The 14,442-nt window shown below is 28.0% G+C and overlaps 1 protein-coding gene across 1 annotated transcript; it reads right to left on the bottom strand.

Moving 5' to 3' along the window:
- Nucleotides 1–12,457: 12,457 nt before the first annotated feature.
- LOC109815481 (B-box zinc finger protein 21) lies at nt 12,458–14,086 on the bottom strand. Its single transcript, XM_020380218.3, has 3 exons — nt 13,712–14,086; nt 13,223–13,612; nt 12,458–12,894 (listed from the first exon to the last, which is right to left on the bottom strand). Exons 1-3 carry the CDS (start codon nt 13,976–13,978, stop codon nt 12,640–12,642), a joined length of 912 nt encoding a protein of 303 aa, XP_020235807.1. The 5' UTR covers nt 13,979–14,086; the 3' UTR covers nt 12,458–12,639.
- Between the last annotated feature and the right edge of the window lie 356 nt (nt 14,087–14,442).

The raw sequence follows: 14,442 nt of genomic DNA, 5'->3' as shown, positions 1-14,442 counted from the left end.
TGATGCAAACTACCTACAACTTATCATAGGTTGAAGCTTAATAGTAAAGTCAAAATAATGAGTTTAGTCCCTATGTACTTGAAATTCAAGTATGCAAAGTGAATACAATCTCCATTGACTACTAAAATTGGCTAAACTATTGTATAATTATTTATAAAACCTATTGTATAATTAATATATAATTTAGATTAACTGAACATTATTTTCAGTTAAAATATGTAAAATGTTATTCATTTTAGTTCTTAATTAATATCATTATAAAAATATACAAAAAATAAAGTTTATTTATGTTAATAAATAAAGTTTATAAATAATTAAATAATGTTTATCTTAAAAATAAACATTATTTTAAGCGTTGGGTTGTTAGATTATAAAAATTAAATCATAATAAATCAAAAGATTATAAAAATTATAATTCAAATCAAAAGAAATCAAAAGTATTAAATACATTAAAATATTATAATAAAAAGAAATCCAGTATTAAATCAAAAGAGTATAAAAATCATAACTAAAATTATAATAAATATTCTGATATTAAATATTTGTATCAAAGAAATTGCTACAGATTTTAGATTTTATTTATTATGTTTTATAATCAAAAGATATCTAATATTAATTCAAAAGATTATAATAATTATAACTCAAATCATAATAAATAATTTGATATTAAATTTATTATATATTAAAATTAATTAAATATTTTTATCAAAGAAACTGATACAGATTTTAGATTTTATTTACTATATTTTATAATCAAAAGAAATCCAATATTAAATTACAAGATAATAAAAAATATAACTAAAATCATAATAAATTTTCTAATATTAAATTTAGTATATACTAAAATTAATTAAATATTTATATTTAAGAAATTGTTATAGATTTTAAATATATATTTTAAGTTTTTATTTTATTAAATTAATTGAAAATAAATTATATTTTATCACTTTTTAATAAAGTGAGTGAATGATAATAAATTAACTAAAATTTTAAAATATATTTTAATTAAAAATATTTTTTTTATCAATACAGTGACTAAAAGTATTATAATAAATAATGAAATTAAATAAATTAAATCTTATAATAGTTATTTTTTTTAATGATGCTAAATTAAATATTCTTATTATTTTACAATAAATTAAAATGAAAAGGTAATAAAATATTTTAACTAATATTTCAAATAAAATACATTAAAATATTATAATCAAAAGAAATCCAGTATTAAATCAAAAGATTCTAAAAATCATAACTAAAATTATAATAAATATTCTGATATTAAATATTTGTATCAAAGAAATTATTACAGATTTTAGATTTTATTTATTATATTTTATAATCAAAAGATATCTAATATTATGCTTATGATTTCTCAAAGATTAGAAAAGCTACTGTATTATATATATATTACTTTTAGTATTCTATTAAGGAATCAAAGTGGCACAGCGGTAGCATGCTTGGCCCATAATCCCCACGTCCATGGATCAAGACTTAGCTTTGACATTTTAATAAAAACTGCCACATCAATTGACATTTCAATAATAAAAAAAAAAAATTTATCGACCGATTTTAATTCGGTCGCTAAAAGATTCAAAAGTTTAGGATTAGCGACCGAATTAAATTCGGTCGCAATTTTTTTGATAATTTATTCAAAATTGGTCGCTAATTCCGTCGCAAACCATGTTTTCATGAAACACAATTAAACAATGACCGATTTTATCGCTACCACTATAATCCGTCGCTAATTCAGTCGCAACCTAGCGACCGATAAATTTCGATCGCTAAATCGGTCGCTATTTTAATCGGTCACTAATTCGGTCGCTATAAATTTCGGTCGCTAATTTCGGTCGCTATTTCGTATTTTTCTTGTAGTGTAATTAAGTTCCATGTTTTTATAACATAATATATCAGTATGAAGTATCTATTGTTATTTGAAAAATAACTAGGATTAGATTAGAGGTTGGGGAAAAGGTAGCTAAAAGTATGAAAATCTAGGTTCGATTCTCACTGTGACCATCTTTTAATCTTTTCTATATTTACCAAACCAAAAATCTCCTCTGAAAATTATGATAGCAAATAATGTTAGTATACTTTTTGCAACATAATCCATGTTCTATACTTAAGGTCAAGATTTGAATCTTGAAAAATTCATTTAAGAAATACAAACAACTATCACTCATGTCAATCAATATTATATTAATATAACTATACATGTAATGTGTGTGTAATTTATTTTCTAACATAAATGTGATATATTTCATTCTTTATAAAATATACAAAAATATATAATTTGTTTCAAAATGTAATTATTTTTTTATATATAAAAATTATGATAACCACAATGATGTTTAATCCTACGACCCTATCATGCTATCGCTAGTTCCAAACCCCACTTGTTGAAGCTTTTAAGCCTTATACAAGAAACTTGTTCTTGATACCACTTGTTAGTCAAAAAGTCTCGTATAACTTAAGAGGGGGAGATGATTAAGTTATCCAATTTTTCTTCCTTTATGAGTTTTTAGAAATGCTTTCTCATAAATTCAATTTCTTAAACAAATTGTATGTAAAGATTAATGATGCAGAACTACTCAAACACAATTTAAATAACAAATAATTAAAAGTATAGGGAAATAAGAATTGCAAACTTGTTTTATACTAGTTCGGCCAATCTTGCTTACGTCCAGTCCTCAAGTCTCCAACTTGAGATTTCCACTATTCTTGTAGTTCTTACAAGACTTGAATCCTCCAACACCTTAAAATTCTCTTTCCTTGTGTTGAGATTCAAAAACCAACAAGGAGAACAACTCTTTCTCCTTCACAGATCAAATGATCAAGTGGGTATAACATAGTAACTCTCTTTGAAGAGTAGATATTACACTTTGATGATCTTAATGAACTCTTTAGATAATAATGCAAATGAACTTGGCCAAGAAGTTTTCTAAATATGTTTTTCACAATAGAGTTCGTAACCTTCTTCTGAAAAATTATAGGTATTTAAAGACAATTATTTCTTAGGTTGTGTCTTTTTATGAAGAGTTGTAACTCTTTGTAATTTTCAGAAAAGATACTCTGGTAATCGATTACAACAGTTTTAAGTTCAAAAATAATTTGAAACGTTGTATCTTTTAAATTAAAATTTTGAAGTTTCCTCTTATGGTAATCGATTATAAGGTCTGGTAATCGATTACCAGAACATGTTTTTAGCATTTGAATTTTGAACCAAGAGTTTTCTTCTTCTGGTAATCGATTACTAGACAGATATTACTAGTTTTGCTTTTTGAAAACTTATGAATTTATAAGCTTTTTCTTACCAGTCAAAATTATTTTTGTATAGTCTTTTTGAACACTTTACTTTTTACTTTATTTTTCAAAAAAACTTATTCTTATATTCAAAAAGACTAAATTTAAGTATTTCTTGAAATCCTTATTTTAATGGCCAAGTAAAATTTGCAATTTTTAAAAGTTCCTTTTACATATTAAGCTAAGTTGACATGACTTATCTAGTTAATTCTTGAGATCTTGTTTCTTGATCAATTTGCTTTAACTTGACCTTTTATTTTCTACAATGCTTTGGCATCACCAAAACTTTGTGCATATGTTCTTCCACATTAGCCTTGTGCTAGTTGTTGTTTTTGGCGTCAATGTTAGCTATTTTTTCTAGTATTATACCAACTATTGTGATTTGTAAAGGTCAAGTCACTTAAACTGCTCAACCTAAATGATAAAGTAAATTTAAATATTATAAATAACAAAAAAAACACATAATTGTTTTTTGAATTTTTATTATTCAAACATAAAATATATAAAAAAAAACATAGATCATAATTGTTGAAGTTGTGGACATTTTTTTTGAGTATCCAATAGTTCTACAATAACTACATCTTTTGGGTTGATTCTTTTCTCTGAGATCCATCTTAGTGTGTATGCGAGTATATTTTGGACAACCTTTGGAATTTCTTTGCATTTTCGGATCATGGCACCATTCATCACTGTTATATTTTGGCCACTCATTTTCTTTGGGCAATAATTCGAACAAAGTGCTATACACATTAAAAATATTTTGTAATTTGTAAGCTAGAGAAAGGAATGACATGTTATTCAAGTGAACATGTGCATATGTAGCTATGACATGTGAACAAGGCATGTGTGTCGCTTGAAATTTACCACAATCACACTTTTGTGTTTGGAAGAATACTTTGAATCTTTTTGTGGTCGTCCACCTTCTCGTTGGTTTATTGTTTCAAACACGATGAATGATTGATTTTGTTGATCAAGCGTTTTAACTTTGTGAGAAGTGAGTTTTGTTAACCCATCATCCATGTTTTTTTTTACAATTTGTCCATATTCGTTACTAAGTGACAACATTGCATTTGCTTCGTTCCCCCTCCTAGCAAATAAGGAATCTTATAGGCTTTTGTCCTTAGTGGTAGGAAAAAGAACGACTAAAATTGCTCTAATAATTTAAATGGCTTAGATCACAAATGTGCAGACTTCATTACTATTCAAGCGCCAAGGATTCTATAGGATTTTGTCCTTAGTGGTAGGAAAGTGAACAACTAAGATTGCACCAACAATTTAAATGGCTTAGATCACAAACATGCAGGCTTCATTACTATTCAAGCATCAAGAATCCTACAGGTTTTTGTTCTTAGTGGCAGGAAAAGGAATGACTAAGATTGCATCGATGATTTTAGAACACAAATGTGCATACTTCATTATTGTTCAAGTGTCAAGAAACCTACAGGCTTTTATCATTAGTGGTAGGAAAAAGAACGACTAAGATTGTACCAACGATTTAAACGGCTTAGATCACAAACGTGTATACTTCATTACTGTTTAAGCATCGGGAATCCTATAGGCTTTTGTCCTTAGTGGTAGGAAAAGCAATGGCTAAGATTGCACCAATAATTTAAACAACTTAGATCACAAACATGTAGACTTATTATTTAAGCATTAGGAATCCTACAGGCTTTTATTCTTAGTGACAAAAAAATGAGTGGCTAAGATTGCACCAACAATTTAAATGGCTTAGATCACAAACGTGCAAAATTCATTATTGTTCAAACATTAGGAATCTTACAAGCTTTTTTCCTTAGTGGTAGGAAAAGGAACGACTAAGATTGCATTGATGATTTAACGACATAAATAACAAAAATGCAGACTTCATTACTATTCAAGTGTTAAGAATCCTACGACCATTTTTCCTTTATGGCAACAAAAAGGAATGAATAAGATTGCACTGACAATTTGAATGATCAAGATCACACAATATTTCTATAAATAAATATAAATTTTCCCCTTAGACACAAAAACAAACAATTGTTATCCAGTTCACATCCTTCCCTTTACACAATACATACAATAAAATTCCCTAACTTCATGCTAACATCAATGGCTACTCCACAATTGTTGAGGAAACAATATGTTCATAGGGTTGGTCGCATAGCCTCAATGGTAACTCATGTTACATTCAATCATGTTTAATTTGTACGTACTAATGACTTTTCTTTTTATATGTAGAGTTCAACAGATGAAGTCCTACAAGCATACTACCATACAATCCCCCTTCCAAATCCTCTAATTATACCAATGTTGGAACAAGTCAGATTCACTCAAATCTCACTTATAAGATAATGTAAGATTGAACATTCATTGATTGAAACTTTGGTAGAGAGATGGAGACTCGAGACACACACATTCCATCTACCATGTGGTGAATGCATTACGACATTGAAGGATGTGGCACTACAACTAGGACTTAGGATAAATGAAAGAGCGGTAGCTGGATCTAGTTATTTAGATTGGGATGAGTTGTGTGAAAGACTTCTAGGTGTGATTCCTCCATCAAGAGTGAGAAAAAGGTCCACAATCAAACTAGTGTGGTTGTGAGGATTTCTAAAACAAGAACTCCCAAAAGAACCAACCCAATTTCAGTTACAAGCCCATTGTAGAACCTACATAATGTACCTAATTATGGGTGTTATATTGCCAGACAAATCAACCAATAGAATTCAGCTTATGTATCTAAACTTATTAATAGATTTTGACAATATTAAATGTTATAGTTAGGGGTTAGCATGTTTGGCAACATTATAGAGAGAGATGTGTGTAGGAAATCTCGTAGGTGCACGAGTTATGGGTGGGTGTGCATTGTTGTTGCAGTCTTGGACATGGTATCACATGTCTTTCATGACACCACAAGTCAATTATCCACAAGGATTATATCCTCTTGCAATTAGGTATATAAATTTTAAACACTTTTGTTAATGTTGCTTATTTACTCACGTCATATATGTCGTACCAAATGGAGTGGTGCGAGGTTAAGCCATTCAAGGACACCAAAAGGTTACCTAGTTGGGTATAGGTCATGAAATGATCACATGAAAATTACAGAGGTATATACATTTGTTTTAATTTTTTTATTTGTCACATATTAAGATATTAATATTCATTCTTAATTTTACAATTACTTTGGATGCCTTATAAAGGTCATGAGCACATGCTGCCAAAAAATGTATTTAAAAATTCAACAATGTGAAACTTTAATTTGTTTCGCAATGATTGAATGGCAACAAGTGGATAGTGTAAAACTCCAATTTGGTTTATGCCAAGATATACCACAAATGCTTATAAATTTGGATCAATAACTTTAGACATCCATGTGAGGGAAATGCTTATAATAATTGGGGAAAAGAGCATGCTCACTAGATCCAATAATGGATGGAATGCCGACAAAACGTTGTAGTAGGACAACATGTCAATGATCACTTATTGCATACAGATGAATATATGGCATGGTATAGACAAAATATAATTCTTTATTTGTGCGTGCCCCAACAATTACAAGATCCACGAGTTGTAGAGAATATTGATGTTGGCCAAATGTCACAAGTGCCAATAGAAATGCCAACACAATGAGAGTATACACAACAAAATACAACTCCAAATCACAACCTCATTATTACTGATGATATGCAAAATGATGGTTGGGAGACACAATGTAATTCATTTGTTGTAACTCCACCATCACAACAACATCCAGATCACTACCATGACAATTATCAACACACTTTTGCATTAACAACTAAAGAATTTGTTAATAATTTATTTGGTGAAAATATTGGTTCGTCACAGTCAACTATAACATATTTGCGAAGTATGTATCCCAACAACGTTCCATTTTTTAACCAACATGAATCTTATCTTTAGCAAGAGATAAATATTTCTTTTGCTTGTGTCAATGATTACCATGAAGTTGTGTCGTGAGATCAAGAAATTGTTGATGATGAAAACAACCATACACAATATCCAAGATAAACTCTTCCTCGTTGCAATCCTCCATGAAACAAAAAACCCCCACCTTGTGGAATTAATTGTCATCTTCAACATTGATATTTTTTTTAATTACTTTTGATATTGCACTTTTTTAATGCAATTTATTCCTATATAATTTAGAGATAAAAATAAGAGTCAATGAAAATTAATGACTCCTAAAATAATGTTTAAAGAACTAGTAAATTATTATTATTTTTTTACAATTTTTAAGAATCATGTTGAAGATTTTTTTAGAACCAATTCAAGATTTGAAAGTGATACTCTTATATTCACTAACATAAAAAATGAGTATAAATCATTATTTGATCACAAAAAATATCATACATATTAATAAAATTAAATTACACAAAAATTAACTTTTATAATATCTCTAAAAAAATTATCTAAATAGAAAAGTAAATGTTTAATTTTTAAAGTATTTTAAAAATATTTATATATTTAAATAATTTATTTAATATAATAATATATTTTATTTAAAAATATATATATTTTATTCAAAATCTATTTTTATAAAAAAAAAATTACATTGATAAGTTGGCACCCCAAAATCCGACTTCTCAATGAACACCAAAACAAGGACATCTTGATGAATAAATGGGGAAAAGGGATACTTCTATTATTAAATATTGAAATGGGGACCAAAAAATTCAAGATTAGTAGGATGACTTGTATAGTTTAGAGGATAGCCATGTTGGAGGTGGCTAGATTCAGTTGATGGCTAGCTACTCGATGTATAAATGTCGATCAATACTCATGTTTATTTTACTGTTAGTATTGTATTTTGTATATAACTGATGTGTATAGGATATTAGCCACCGACGATATAACAAACTTTGTTCTAGTGTGTCGTTATCCTTCTACTACACTGTAGTCGTTCAGTAGCAGCAAGTGTAGTGATCTGTTGAGTTATTACATTTCAATAATCAAAATTTGCTATACTGGTTTGATGATGTTAAATTGTTAATAATTGATAAATAAATTATTTTATTTGTAAAAAAATATCATTTTCAAAGATTTAAACTAATTAAAAACCAAGGAATAAAATTTAAAATATTTAAAAATATTATGTGAACTTTATTAGCATTAACTAAAATATAAATAACTTTTAATATATATTATAAAAAAATTTGCGAGAGGATGGTCTCTCTATGTCCTAAATAACGAAACTCTGCTCTTGCGGTGTTGATCATGATTCATTTTAAATATCTTGATTAATTTCTTTTTATTTATTCTCTTAATAATAATGTATTTAAAAATTTAATTTTTGGTATATATTTATGTTATAATGAGTGAGATGTTAACAGACGAGTTTCTAAAATATTGATATTAAAGTAAATAATGTTGTGTAAGACTTAAATATATACTTTAATTCATATCACGTGTTAAAACTTTAAATATATAATAAAAAATGTACTTCAATAAGACTTTACGGAAAACTATAAATAAAATCTCTATAAGAACCATAACGGTAGAGATTAAATATTTGATTGTTTTTATAAATATTGTGTAAATGTGAAGATCAAAAACTTATCGTAATAAATTTACATTTTATGTATAATTCTAAAATTAGCATTTGAATTGACACGTGAATCCACAAAATATTTTTTTTTAACATATTTTTTAATCACATTTTTTACCCATATCTTATATGTTTCACATTTAATTTCCAGTTTCATGTTTATTGTCTGTATATTTTATTTATTTATTTTTATTTTTATCAGAAATTAAAAGTGACAAAAATTATATTTTTATATAGTATTTTCTATGTATTTATTTTTACTTTCTCGTTACATTACATAACCCATTATTTCATGAATCTCTATTTTTTATTAGTTTTTTTTCTTTTACTTCTATATCCTTTTGGCATCATTAATATATTTTTTCCTCAATAAAATTTAGAAAAGTATTTTTATTATTTACTTTGATCAATTAATAAAGATAAACATCAACTTAATTATGTTATCATTTTATGTAAAACATTTAAATAGATTATTCATTTTATGTTATCAACTTAATTATTCATTTACCCATGCATATGCGTGGGTCTATATCTAAACTGCTAAACGAGCCTTCACTGTAAACACATCGTAAGGAATTTGTACAGAAAGAAACATAATACTTTACTGCCACATTTAAATTGTTATAATATCAAGTTCAGAACGGACTCTCAGATTTTAATGCTTGGTACCATGGTAGATCATAATCATAGAGAATTAAGTTATGGAGTGACTACTCCATGAACTACTTCTGTGAATCATATTTTCATTATGTCTCGATAAAAGTTGATAAATCTACCGTGAACCGAAAGTCGTTGGATTCCACATACGTATTCTGTAACTAAGAACTAAAATTCGATTCTTATATTAGTTTTGACCTGACGTCGTAATAGATAATAAATTGCAGTATATATTTTCTTAGGAGAAGGTTAATATACTCTCACAGTTGGAGTATATTAATAATTTACATCAAAATTTTAAGATAAGAAAATCACTCATTTCTTTTAATTTGGTTAATTTGTATAAATGATATTATAGTAATTTAATATAATTTTAAAAGAAAATAAGTTATTTTTCTTTCCTATTAAATTCCTTCTCTAACCCATTTCATTTTTTGTTATTAATTAATTTTTTATTTGTTCAGGGGAGATATCATAAGAGATGAGAGAGAAATGAGTTAAAGAACGAATTTAATAAGAGAAATATAAATGAGTTAGAGAAAGAATTTAATAAGAGAGATAAATGAGTTAGAGAAGATATTTAATTAATAAAAAAAAAGAAATGAGTTGGAGAATAAAGTTAATAAGAGAAAAAATATTTTATTTTCTTTTAAAATAAAATAAAATAAAATTACTATAATATTCTTTATATAAATTAACTAAATAAAAAAAATGAGTAATTTGTTTATCCTAAAATTTTGGTATATTGCTAATATACTTTAACTAAAAAATAGGTGAGAGTAAATTAACATTATCTATTTTCTTATTATATAAAAATAAATAAATAAATAAATTTGCATTAAGTGCCTTGAAGTCTTGAACAATCTAGTTATGGAACGCCATTCACAGCATTGATTGTCCGGATGCGTACAAGCAGGGCACCTACAAGTCAGACTGTGTCCACATGCAGGGATTATATATATATATAAAAGCAAATAAGATATAATATAAAATAAAAATGTAATAAAGTAAATTAATTTATTAAAATCATGTTTATTTGTTTTTTTATTAATATATTATAAATGATTATTATTGGAGGTAATTCACTTTGGAACAAGAGACGAATTTTTCCCTTTTTCTTACTTGATTTGAAAAATTGATCAAGTCATTTTTTTAAGTCCAAACTAACTTTATCAAGATAAATATATGATACGAAATTGGGTTAACTTGATTTTTAACTCAGCATATCAATATTAATATATGTATAATTAAATTATGAAGAAAAGAGAAAAATAAAGCTTCAATCAAGACATATATTTAATATATACTTAAAAATAAATTATTTAATATAATATAACAGAATGTTACATAAAGTTATATCTTTTTTTTAAAAAAAATATTATTAAGATACAATTATTCTAAAAATTTATGCATTATAAAAAAAAATGAAAAGTTGGGTCAAGACAACTCGAAGCATAACTCAAACACATCTTAAAAAATATACTGATTCTAATTTTAAGACTCAAATTCATCCAAATCAATAAAAGAATCGAGTTAAATTTATGGACGGATTGACTTAAGTCTTTTTTTATTTTTTTTATTTTTTTTAACGTGTATTCGGTAGCATAAACTAAGTGTGAGCAAAACCTAACCTATCCATGGATCCAACCAAATCTCTTATTATTTTGGACCGATTCAAATCTTAAAATTAGACTTGATATACTTTTTAAGATGAATTTGAGTTATACTTCAAATCATTATAAATAAATAAATTGTTAAAATAACAACATATTAATAATAATGTTTTAAAATAATACTCTATATAATATTATATTATATTTACAAATAATTATAAAAATATTGTTTATTTTAAAATATATATTATAAAAACACTTTAATTAAAATTTTATATATCTTTTATTTCATAATTTAACTATACACTATACATATCCCGATATTTATATATTGAGCTAAAATATTGGTTAACCTTATTTCATTCCATATATTTAAAGCTTTAATCGGGTGGAGTTTGAATTAAAATAAATAACTTGATCAATTTTTCGATCAGATAACGACAAAAATAAAACCCTCCCGATTCATTCCTTCCTCACCAGGATAAACAAAAACGAAAATAGAAAATGAGAAGTAGTTGGAGTAGAAGCCATAGCAACCAATTTCCTCTTTCGATGGCAAAATGATTATGATGAAGGGTACGGTTGCTCCTAGAAATGATTTTCCGACGTTTAGAGAAAGCATATGCGATCCATTCAAACCCTTTTCACCAAACATGGCCCTCCTCTCCTCTCTCTGTCCTTATCTTTTGCCCAATCCCATCATCATCATCATATTCATCTGTACAATCATCTCCTCCATCACACCCTTTTCTCTCATTAATTTCTATGTCCTTCATCCAACAACCACACTATGCCCCCCATGAACAAAAGGTACAACACCACGAGATCAAAACAAATACCCTGTTGATTGAATTGCCACTCATTTCAAACAAAACCCTCGCATGAAATCTCTCCATGTAGACTCTAAATAAGTACTATCTATACCAAAAAAAAAAAAAAAAGTGGTTAACACAAATTGTTTATCACTTTAATTAAAAATTAAAGATTAAGACTTGATTTCTGACTGAATATGACATATTAATTGAAAATACTATTTTTTTTTTATAGAAATCAACCTGATAAAGAAAAAAAATATTCTTATTAAAAAAAAAAAATCCATAAACTGGATTTTAAGTTTGATATAAAGTTAGAATTTAAACCTAATGCATATTATTTCAACTCAACCGATGCTACTGTTTTGATCGCTTATAAACTAGGCAGATCTTATAGTGTTTCAATTAGTTTTTTTTTTTATTTATAAATATCTTAAAAAGTCAATAAATTTATTTTTCTGATTGGTTAACTGTGTGTATATCTTTTTGGTTTTCCTCTGAAAACGGGTAAAAAACACGATGCATTTGGAAAGGTTGATATTTACAATCACTTGAAGAAAGGTGCACAAATAGATCAAAACTTACAAACACAGCCCTGTAGGGAATTGGGAAAAAAAAGTCAAACGGAACCGAATTGAAAAACAAGGGCAGAATAAGATTGAAGGGTGGTAAGAAAAGAGACAGAGTTGTTTCGTTTGTTTCGTTTCTACCATAGAAATCTGGCTCTCTTGGAATTGGATTGAGGACTAATCTGTGGAACAGTGAAATTATCATCCTTCAACCTCGATCTGCTACCTTTGACGTTGTTGGTCTCAGCGTGACCAATAATCACTCGATCCATCTGCGAGGAACACATAAGAGGTGGCGGCGCTTGAGGAACCCAGATCCCCATGCTCTCAGTCGATAACGAACCCACATGCCCCTCCACGTCACCATCAAACCGTGTCATCACTTCATCACTCTGCAGTGTCACAAATCTCAGATCCAACCACAAACAACATTAAAAGAAACAAAAAACAAAACATAGACACAGATTCAAAGTTGTTTCTTTAGTAGTTCTCCTTCAATCACAAATAAGTTTTATCTCCATGATTTAAAGTTTACATCAAAGATCAATATAGATTAAAGACAGAAATGTGATGAGAGAACGAAATTATAAATTAAAGAGATAAAATTTCAATTATGATTAGAGAATATTAGCTGCTAATACTTGGGAAATTGTATCAAAATTTGTGAAAATAAAACATGAATAACTTTTGATAATTGAGAGAAAGAAAGAAGATGCAAACCTTAGAGAAACCAAAGGGAACAGAATACGAATCTAGAAAGTCCTCAACTTGCCAGCCAGGGAGAGTTTCTATCAAGTAGTCCGATATGCTGCTACTGATAGCGTCTGTGGAAGCAGTTCCTACAATAGCAGCGACCTTGTTGACGGTGGAAGATGGAGGTAGTGTTGTTTGACGTGAAACGTCAGAAGAAAGAGGAAGAGAAGAAGGGGTTGAGTTTGAATCAGATGAAGCTTCCGATGAGCTAAGCATAGCAGAAGCAGAAAGCTTAACAGCAGTGAGAAGAAACCTATCGTGCTTAAGGGTGTGTTCGTTGGCAGAGTGAATGGACACGTCACAGTCTTTGCAGAGAATCGCCCTGTCTTGCTGGCAGAACGTGAAAGCTCTTTTCTCCTGCAACATCATTATCGAAGATAAAAATATATATATAAAAAAGAAAACATCTTTCATCACGAATAATTATTGTTAGGATAAACTCTGATACCATCTTACCTGGCAAATATCGCACACAGGGTGTTGGCTGGGGGAGGGGCGGAGAAGGGAGAAGCGTTGGTGTTTGGAGGCGAGTTTGTTGGCATGGTGGACGCGGTGGTCGCAGGCGTCGCAGAGGGCGGCTTCGTCGGCGGTGCAGAAGAGGGAAGCTTCGTTTTTGTTGCAGACGTCGCACTGGATCTTCATTGGGAGAGTGTGATGAGGAAGTGAAGGTTGAGAGGAAGGAGGAAGAGAATAAAGGAAGCGTGGGGGTTGGCCAGTGCTCATAAAAAGTTGGAAGTGATTGTGATGGATAAATGGTCAAATGGTAAAGAGCCACTGTTCTCATGACGGAGCCATTCACCATCCAAGATCCTTCTTGCTTTTTATTTTTCTCAAAAAAGAAATACTTTTGTTCTCATTTATAACCATCACATCCATCAGCTACAAATATGGATTCTTCCCATTTATATAGAATTTTCGTTTTTATTTTTAAGTTTAAACTTAGACTAACTATTTACTTATTTTTTATAATATTAATTCTTATTATTTTATATATTAACTATTTTTAGGTTAAAATATCTTTAACTAAAAATATGTTCTCTTAATGTGATAAAATATATTAATCATAATTTTTTAAAAAAAAACATGTACTCTAATTAAATATATTAATCATTGTGTTTTGAAATATTGCGTTAATTATATATATGTGAAAACAAGTTTAAATATATTTTTAATTCTTTAAATTTAAG

The sequence above is a fragment of the Cajanus cajan genome, chromosome 9 (assembly GCF_000230855.2).
Source record: "Cajanus cajan strain Asha chromosome 9, NIPB_CcT2T_4, whole genome shotgun sequence".
NCBI lineage: Eukaryota > Viridiplantae > Streptophyta > Magnoliopsida > Fabales > Fabaceae > Cajanus > Cajanus cajan.
Note: the sequence above shows the minus strand (reverse complement) of the source record. Positions and strands in the feature narration are given on the sequence as shown.